General features: G+C 34.8%; 1 protein-coding gene across 1 annotated transcript; it reads left to right on the top strand.

The window, feature by feature from the left end:
• Window positions 1–2008: 2008 nt before the first annotated feature.
• On the top strand, window positions 2009–2941 carry LOC142847110 (olfactory receptor 8G50-like). The gene has a single exon (XM_075967839.1). The coding sequence runs from the start codon at window positions 2009–2011 to the stop codon at window positions 2939–2941; it is 933 nt and encodes a 310-aa protein (XP_075823954.1).
• Window positions 2942–10700: the final 7759 nt, after the last annotated feature.

The raw sequence follows: 10700 nt of genomic DNA, 5'->3' as shown, positions 1-10700 counted from the left end.
TTTTATCTTAACTCCTCCAATGAATGTGGAATTTTGTCTCTCTGATTATTCTATTAAAATGTCCTTAATGAAAGTCAAGTGGTGGTGGCGCACGCCATTAATCCCATCACTTGCAAGGCAGGGGTTGGAAGATCTCTGTGAGTTTGAGGCCAGTCTGGGCTACAAAAGCTAATTCCAAGACAACTGGGGTTGTTACACAGAGAAACCCTGTCTGGAAAAACTAAAAAGAAAAAAAGTCCTTAATGATTAGTTGTGGTATATATATTTTCAAGAGTTTATTGGGGATTTATCTATCTCCATTAGAAAGATCATAATTCAAATCATCTGGTATTGTGTTACTGGATTATTTGTTCTCTCTGACATTCTGATATAAAAGTTCTTTCTGTCTAACAAAGTTCTACCTTGAGATGTGTTTCCCATTGTATGCAATTTTTCATCTATCTATGGTATCCTTAAAGTGACAATTTTTCTATTTTTAATTATATCTAATTATTTTATATTTGTCTTTTTGCTTGTTTATTTATAAATTGCTGTAGCCTCTGATAGTAACATCTTATCCAAGAATCTAACGCCAGTTTTATGGTCATACAATTCTAGAATGGCAATTGTTTAAAATGTTATTTTTAGATAAAATATTTACAAATAGAATCTATTTTTCATTAACTTTTTCATAATAAAAAGTTGCATATTTAGTACTAAATATGCTACTTCATCTAATTGCCCATGTATTACAAAACCATTGAACCTACACTGAATTAATATTAAATATGTAACTATAATAATCTTTAGAGGTCTTTTCATTGCATATTGCCAATTTCCTTATATCTCTTGGCACAGCTGTATGTAGCATTATAAATGGTTGCAGTATACTTTCAACTGGGGAAACTTGAAACTTCAACGTTTATTCTTCTCCTTTGTTTTGCTCTGATTATTCGCAGACCCTTATATTTAGTGGAGAATTTATATGATCAGCATGTCATTATTGGTAATAGAAATATCTTGTATTTTCTATAGGATTACACTGAATCTTTAGACTAATTCAGAAAGTATTGCCATTTCACAATGTTCAGTCTTGTGATTCATGAAGATGGGATGTCTCTCCATGTATGTATTGATTTATCCTTTTGACAAGGTTTAAAGTGCAATGCCTTATATTTCTTTAGCTTGTTCTAAGTGTTTTGACATTCGAGCTATTTTCAATGGATTTTTCTGATGGCTGAATTTTTGTGATGATCTCAGATCTCACTTCCATTATGACCTGTAAAATAAACTGCTATGCTTCTTTCTTATAGATTTCTTAGAATTTTATCTATACAAAATTAATTCATATACACATAAAGGTAGTTTTATTATTTGTTTTCCAATTCAGATGCTTTCTGTTTTTGTGTTCTTGCCTGATTGTTTTAAATTTAACTTCAACTATAATGTTGGTTAAACAGAGAGAGGGCAGAGGGATAGAGGAATGAAGGGAGGGGGGAGGAAGGGAGGGAGGAAGGGAGGGAGGGAGAGAGGAAGGCAGAGAGAGAGTAAAACTTACACTGTTCATAACCTTATAGAGAAAGCCTTTAGGTCACGATCTTTTTTTTTTTTTTGTGACAAGGGTTGTGTATGTACCTGGTGGTTTTTTCTCTTTGTGTGGATGCTTCTATTAATGTAACATAAAAATAAGTTTTTCTCTGTAGGGTCATAGAGATAAATACAAATAAATCAAGAAAAGTTTTTAGCAAACTCAAATGAATGCATCAGATCTCTCCTTGGTTATCCATGGACTGAATACTACCATTTTCATGGAAGAAAGCACAAACAGGGACAGAGGCATCTTATATTTAATTGCAAGTGTCATTTGTTGCTAAGTCCTAATGGTTAACACGTAGAAGTAGTTGTCCAAAAATTAAAGATGCTTGGCAAAATGTAAACTTGAACTCTTTTTCACACATCATTTTGTGATAATATAATAGATACTTAGCTCATTTTTCCTTCTCTTTCTACATAGAACTCCCAGAAGAAAATGTTACAAGCAAATCTTTCCAGAGTGACTGACTTCATTCTTGGTGGGTTAACAGACAAACCAGAGCTTCAGCTGCCTCTCTTCTTCCTCTTCCTAGGAATCTATGTGGTCACAGTGGTGGGGAATCTGGGCATGATCACCCTCATACAATTCAGTTCTCACCTGCACACACCCATGTACTTCTTCCTCAGCAGTCTGTCTTTCATTGACTTCTGCCATTCTACTGTTGTTACCCCCAAAATGCTGGTGAACTTTGTAACAGTGAAGAACATCATCTCCTACCCTGAATGCATGACTCAGCTCTACTCCTTCATTGTATTTGTTATTGCAGAGTGTCACATGTTGGCTGCAATGGCATATGACCGCTATGTTGCCATCTGTAACCCATTGCTTTACAATGTTACAATGTCCTATCAAGTCTGTTCATGGATGATATTTGAGGTGTATAGTATGGGTTTGATTGGTGCCACAACTCACACACTCTGCATGCTAAGAGTACATTTCTGTGAAGCCAATGTAATAAACTATTACTTCTGTGATCTTTATCCACTCTTGGAGCTCTCTTGTTCTGATACTTTTATTAATGAAGTAGTTGTCATTTGCTTCAGTGGTTTTAACATCTTTGTTCCAACTCTAACTATCCTGACCTCTTACATCGTCATCATTGCTAGCATTCTTCGTATTAAATCCACAGAAGGCAGGTCCAAAGCCATCAGCACTTGCAGCTCACACATATCAGCTGTCGCTGTCTTCTTTGGTTCCCTTGCATTCATGTACTTACAACCATCATCAGTCAGCTCCATGGACCAAGGGAAAGTGTCCTCTGTCTTTTATACTATTATTGTTCCCATGATGAACCCTGTGATCTACAGCCTGAGAAATAAAGATGTCAAACTTGCTCTAAAGAAGTTGTATGAAGAGAAATTCTCATGAACATCTTTATCCTTCTCAAAATGTCCTGCATTTTCTGATCTCTTTCAAGGACAACTTCTCAATTCCTGTAAGCCAGTTATTTCCTTTTTTATTTTTTTGTCCCATTTCAGATAAAAAACATTGTTTCTTTTTTCTGATTTCTCTGGGAATTAATGCCTTGAAAAAGTTGTATTAAGAAAATAAGCTTATATGTATATGCTTACACTTTAGGGATCTTCTGCAGTAGAGGTTTTTCAAATTACACTGTTCAGAAAGTCTTTGGCCTTATCTCTTCCTATTTTCCCTCCTTTTTCATAAACTCCTGTCTCCCATCCTATTAAAATGGTTTTGTTCCATTATTCTCTTTCTTCCTTTATATATATCAACACCGTGTTTTGTCTCTATGCCTTGAGAGGTTCCTCCTCCTATCACGCCTGCCTCTCCCTGAGAAGCACTGCATAAGAACAGGTGGAGTAACACAAGGGCTAGTGCTGGAGGACTATAGTGGCTGCTAGACACAACAGGACAGCTGCACGCATGAACGCAGCCAATGTGACATCAGGCAAAATACCTGCCCAAGCTCAAGGAGACAAACCACAGCATGAAGAGTACAGGTGGTACCAAGTCCCATCACTGCCTCGGGAGCTATTGATAGCTGCTGGGAGTGGGAGAGCTAGTTTTCCTTAAGACTGTGGTCCCAGTATGTCTAACATGTTCCAGTGAATGGCCACAAACCTAAAACTATATAGGCAGTACAATTGGAATTCCATACTTTGTTTTGTTTTTCAATGAGGACACCAAGTTGTGTTAGTAAGGAGTGGGGAGGATGATCTGGGAAAAGATAATGGGAGGACAGTGATCAAAACACTTTGCTTAAAATTTTCAAATAATTAGTAAAAATATTCAACAAAAGAAACATAGAAACAAGCCTAGACATCCTTAAGTAAGGGTTTATCTGTCCAATCTCTTATTCTGTGAAGAATCCTGGCAGCAGATTTATCCTGCATGAGCTTTTGAACCTGTTTATACAGCATCTGAGGCATTATCTGTCTGATTACAGGTGCAAAATATTGCGAAGTTTGTGATCTGCTTAAAACACAGAACATGGAGGTGTCGATGCTATATCAGTTTACCATGTCCTGTAGAAATAATCTTCAGAATTAGGTAACTTTTCATTTATAGACATATCTTCACAACTGATTTTCTTTTTTTTAATTTTATTTATTTATTTTTTTAATGATTTATTTAACTACGTTCATTGGTGTGAAGGTGTCAGATCTCGTGGAACTGCATTTTTAGACAGTTCTGAGCTGCCATGTGGGTGCTGGGAATTGAACTCTGGTCCTCTGGAAGAGCAGTCAGTGCTCTTAACTGCTGAGCCATCCCTCCAGCCCCTGATTTTCTTACTATAGGAAGTTACCATATATGTTTACCAATTCATATATGCACATATATCCTATGTGATATGTGTGTATGTTAGTGTAAAACCTGTGTAAATATGAATGCTTCATTTTGCCTCTTGGATCTGCTTGCAAGGTTCATGTATATGTAATTTCTAATTTTCTTGCTATAGGCACAAAATCACATCCATCTTTTTTCATATTCATTGGGACTGAATAGAATAAAACTATTCATTTTGTTACCAAGTATTTATTTATGCCTTAAATATACAATTATTATGATAAAATACATGTTTGAACTATCCATGGTATATTTAAAAGCTAATAGCTATAAAATATTTAAGTATTAGAATTCTGCCCCAAACAAGAGATGCTAAATACCCTCAAAGAGAACTACTGCATAGAGAGAAAAATATGCAACAAGAATAAGGGCAGAGGTATGGCTTACCATTCTCAGGCAATGCTTCTCAACTCAGGGACTATCTCTGGTTCTTTCAATTTATTTCTGGCTAATGGCCATGTGATTCAGAAGAATCATATATCATGAGCCACTATTTGAGAACAGAACATACAAAGTTAATGTATTTCAAACCTAACATGTCCCATACAGATATAAAGTACAATACAGTTTTATCCTCATCAGAGTAGAATTCCTAACTGGGTTCAAAAACATACTTTTTTATTGTTTTTATTGAGCTATATATTTTTCTATGCTCTCATACCTACCTCTCCAGTCCCCTCCTATCCTCTCCCAAGGTCCCCATGTTCCACATTTACTTAGTATATTTTGCCTTTTCTACTTCTCATTTCTTCTTTGTTTACTTGGTTTATCAAGAATAAATGTCTGAAAGTGGCTTATTGCGGTTGTCATGGTCCAGGCTCTGACCAATTTTATTACAGTAAGATTTGTTAAAATGCCTGATAGCTTCCCTTTGAATAATAGACTCCTCTTCCCCTCAGACTTTGAGTTGGGATTACTGATTATTCAGTATTTAACTCTGTGTTATACCTTGAAAGTGATGGAGAAATGTAATACCTTTGATACTAGTCACATAAGTTAAAAGCAACCAATAAACAAAGCTTTTATAGACATACATATATAATTATCATTATACAAAGCACATGCAAGTGTCTGTTGTAAGCCAAAAATCATTAATATAATACATTAGCATTTGGATTAGTACCAGATGTGTTAGTTTAGAAGTTTCCACATATTATCTGTAACTTATACATAAAATAAAAGGCAATTACCATTGCCCATTCCTTATAATTTTATGGATTCTTTCCTCCTATTTGCATATAGTGCTACTAGAATTATCCTCCTGTACTCTTATGAAAAATCATTCTACAAACATATATTTTAAATAGACCAGTTTCAGTATTTATTTGTTTATACTCCTGCAATCTCTATTCATTGTCAAAGATCCTAAAACAAACTAGAATTTCTCCAACTCTTCCAGGAAACTATGTATTACCCTTGAAACAATAATGAAACATAAAAATAACTTTTGATTATAATAACAAATCATTATTATTCCCCAAACGTTAATTAAAAAGAATAAAAAAACAGTGAAAAATGTCATCATATATTTTAGAGAGTATTTTAAGATGGGATGTTGCCAGGGAGGCACCTTACATGCATATCATTGGACCTCAGTTTCTAGCCCCAAATGCAAAGGTCGATACTATTTCCAAACACAGAGAATTATACTCAAGGGAGGCAAGAAAAAAGTATCAAACAGAGCATTATACAGGAAATCTTAATTGATTTTCCCCTGAGCATCTTATTCCCAGTGGAAGTAAATTCTTGAAGAGTTTCCTTCTATAAACTTTTATGACATCTCCTATGTATCTAAAATCTCTGTGAAAATATCATCATTTCTGTAAGTGCCTTAGGAGGATACCAGGGACTTGTGACTCTGGATTTATAATATGACTGTGGACTACTCAGGACATATGATTTATGTTCTGATCCCATAAATAACAATGAGGCAGATTTTATTTCGAATTACACTAATGACACGAAGAGGTGTTTCATTTAAGAAAACTTAGTCTAAATGTCACTGGGATGGAAGTCTCCAAGTAGAAAGGTGAGCAACTAGTATCTCTCAACCTCAGAATGTGGGACAACCACCATGAACTCTACATTTCAGGCATTAAAGAAATTTCCAAATGCTAGCCAAAAATATTACTTGTGTGTTTGGAAAGCTTTCTCCCAGGCATTTTTCATGCTTGAATTGAATTTTGTTGTTACACAATATATTTCAGTGGCTATAGTTATTTCATGTAAGGTGATTTATAAAATATCCCAGCAACTCTTATTTTTATTATGTGATATAGATATTATGAGTAAGCTACTTTCAAACAATTCTTCAGGTTTCACAAATATATTGTGTGCAAACCCTGTCATAAACTGTAACACAGTAAACAACTTCATGACAAGTTCTTATTACTTTCCTCATTTTTCACTGCACCTTTTAATAAATCATTTGAAAGTTTTAGTGTGTTTTGATGTGTTCATATAAAATTAATATTTCAAGAACACAGCTCATTTCTTCTTATCCTTCCAAATTTACCGTTCCATTGAAAATCCTTCAGAGTCCTCTTTCTAGACTAAGCACCATACAGCTCTACTCCTGTAGCCCTGCTCAGTCATTCTAGGCATTCCATAAACCACCTTCCTCTCTTCCTAGAGATTAAAACATTTCAGTGATTAGGGACTTTATACATATAAAATGCTTTCTGCTATTTTTTATCAAAATTTTATCAGTCCCCATTCACAGCCAAACAATATTGTTTTATCATTATCATCATAGATGTATTTATTACAATTTTCTGAAAATTTTGTAATAAATTCTGTATGATGTGTAAATTTATATTAGATATTTTTCATGACAATTGAAATATAAGTTCTTGGGAAATGGTTAATCAAGATTACTCAATCTCTGAGTAGTCTTACATATTCTCTAAATGTATATAATTATGGTAAATTGTTTTTTATTTTTATTTATGAAACATAATTATCATTTGTACAGGATAAATTCAACAGCTTTAGTGAAAACTCTCCATAACTTAGGGACCACGCAATGAGGGAGGAGAACATGTGAATAGAGAAAGATAAAGTACAAACTTTAGATGAATGACTAAACACAGTTTTATGTGCTAAACAAAAAATTTGCTTCATAATCTATCATTAATAATGACAAAACCAATGGTAAATGTATCTTACCAGGATCTACTTTTTAATTAAATTGTTCTACTTTGGTTCTGCTGCATTCATGTACTTACAACCATCATCAGTCAGCTTCAGGGACCAAGGGAAAATGTCATCCGTGTTTTCTACTACTGTTGTTCCCATGCTGAACCCATTGATCTACAGCCTGGGAAATAAGGATGTCAAGTCAGCCATCAAGAAAATTCTTAACAGGGTAATATGGTAGACTCCTGAACTCAATTGTTGTCATATTAGAAATGGCTATTTGTTTTGCCTGTGTATGAGATTTCTAGCTTTACTTTGTTTTATTTTTATATACAATGATGCTTTCCTATGTAACACTTCCACAATTTTCATTTATGCTATCTTTGAACCTACATTCCAATAACCAAGAAGTATATAAAATAAAAAAATCTTAAGGCTTAATGATTCCATGTTCTATTTTTAATAATAATGCCAATGATGATAGTAATGGCAATAAAACCTATTATAAAAATGAGGAAAATGATGATAGTTTTAATAGTCATCCTTGAGATTTTTAAAAAATATAACAGTCACCAAAACCTCAAATGGATACTTTACATAATTATACCAGTACCTCTCAGAACAAATCTCTTTGTGGTATTCACATATTTATAAATTTTTAAAAAATGTATGTTCAGAGTCTTGAATATAAGAAGTGATTGAGCATATAAAGTTTAGATGCTAGAACATGATACTACTCAAAATGATTTTTGATTTTGGTCATTGTGAAAAGATATATAGTCTTATGTTCAGATGAAATCCCTATTTTTTGTTATTTGAAAAATCTTTCAGTGTTGTCTAAAATGACAGAAATAATATTGTTAACAAAATTTCTTAATGAAAAGAAGATGATACTGCAAGCAGATTGGTAACTATTATTTTAATAATCCATTGCATATTGGTGTATATGTCAACATTGCCTCTCATTATGGGGTTTTATTTTCAATATTTTGTCTTCCTGTGAACTTTCACGTCATTTGCTGTGTTGACTATTAAGTTTCTGTATCACTGAGGTACAAATTAGAATATATATAAAAACCACATGGGACAGTGTTATGGGGGGGCTGCTCATTTATTGTAAGCAACTTTCAATACTCTAGAATTGACAGAGACATCTTGCTGCCTGGACAGTCACTCAAAGTTTCTCTGTACCATTAAAGCATCCAGTCTTCAGCCTACAGGCCCATAGTATCTGACAGACTTTTCCATGAAGCAGGAAATTTCAAAGACAGTTCTATATATATTGGCAGCTTGTCAGTCACTTTCTTCTGTGTCATGCAGAATGTCTGGAAGACATTTTCATGAAGCAGGAACCCTGAAGGACTGTCTCTGCTGTGGGACAATGGTTTTACCTGTAAACATTTGTATCTTATACTTGTTTAATAAAATGCTGGTTGGCCAGTAGCCAGGCAGGAAGTATAGGCAGGGCGACCAGGCAGGAAGTAGAGTTGGGGCAATGAGAAGAGGAGAATTCTTGGAAGAGGACTCAGTCTGATGAAGGTTAATATTCAGGAGGATGCCTATATGTTTTTCTTTGGGTTCTCCTTCTTATTTAGCTTCTCTAGGATCACTAATTATAATTTCAGAGATTACTGGGGACATCCTGTAGGCCATTTTTCTGGTGTGCTTAACTTTTCTTTTTTTTTAATTATTTATTAAAGATTTCTGCCTCCTCCCCGCCACCGCCTCCCATTTCCCTCCCCATCCCCCGGTCAAGTCCCCCTCCCTTGTCAGCCCAAAGAGCAATCAGGGTTCCCTGTCCTGTGAGAAGTCCAAGAACCACCCACCTCCATCCAGATCTAGTAAGGTGAGCATCCAAACTGCCTAGGCTCCCTCAAGAACAATGGTAATAGGTTTTTGTCCTTAACTTTTCTGACTCATATAGTTCTTTCTCCCACTCTTACTCAGGGTTCCCAAGCTCCACCTAATGTTCGCCTGTAAGTCTTTGTATTGTTTTCATCAGCTGCTGAAAGAAGCCTATTTGTTGATGATAAGAATTCTTCATAAGATAATATATTCTGTTTTGAAACTTCCCCCAAGATAATATATTCTTACACATATTCTAGAAGGCAGACAAAATATAGCATTAAGTTTCTGACTCCTAGCTTTGTTCTCTTTAGATACATTTTTTTAATGAGTCAAATTTTTGTGTTCATTTCCTTAATTTCCAGTGTTTCCCATGGCCTTGTTGATAGTTTTGGTTGTTGGGTTTTTCATGTGTTTAGTTACTTGCTTGCTTGTTTTCTGTGTACTTAATCACTGTACAACTGTACCCAACCACCTTGGAGGGTTTCTCCTCTTAATCAATTTTGCAGAGACCTCCCCATTCCTTTCCTTCTTTCCTTCTGTTATCAGACTTAATTAGGTTGAACTGGTGCACAGCACAAATAGCCCCACCAACTCGACATTATGCATGCTTCAATAAAGTTTAATGTTGTTTAGAGGCTCAAATGTTTACCATTTATTTTGGAAAATTCTTTTAGAATTTCTTTTGTAGATTAGTTACTGTTGTCTGCAATAATCCTACTTTGCAACTGAGCACCAAAATTTTTGCTCTTATCTAACTGTGACTTAGGAATCATTGGATAATATCTTCCCACCTTACCCCACACCTTGTGTCAGGTAAACACCATGCTAAGTTCAGTTCCTATGAAGTCAAGCTCCTCTGAGATTCCAGCTGAATGACATCATATGGTGTTCAGCTTTCACAAGAAAAATTAAAACATCTGCTTATAAAATCCATACATGAATTTTCACAACAGTTTCCTTTGCAGTTATGTAAAAAGGTAAATAAATAAGTAAATAAATAAATAACAATCAATGGAAGGATTACTTTCTTCCATAACAGATTTATCAAGATAAGAATGGTTATCTTTCTGACCTCTATGTGAAAGCCATAGCAGACACACGTGCACACAGACACGTACAGGCACATACACATACATGCTAAATAAATAATTAAATATTTTTAAAGGTGATAGTTACCAGGCATAGTAGGTTATAATTGAAACTCCAGCATAGTTGAATATAAACATGTTATAAATGCCAGGCATTGGGCACATCCCTTTAAGACCAGCCCTTGGGAGGCAGAAGCAGGTGCATCTCTGTGAGTTCAAGGCCAGTCTTCTTTACAAGAGCTAGT

The sequence above is a fragment of the Microtus pennsylvanicus genome, chromosome 3 (assembly GCF_037038515.1).
Source record: "Microtus pennsylvanicus isolate mMicPen1 chromosome 3, mMicPen1.hap1, whole genome shotgun sequence".
In the NCBI taxonomy this organism is placed as follows: domain Eukaryota; kingdom Metazoa; phylum Chordata; class Mammalia; order Rodentia; family Cricetidae; genus Microtus; species Microtus pennsylvanicus.
The sequence above is the reverse complement of the archived record's forward strand: the minus strand, read 5'-3'. Positions and strand labels throughout refer to the sequence as shown.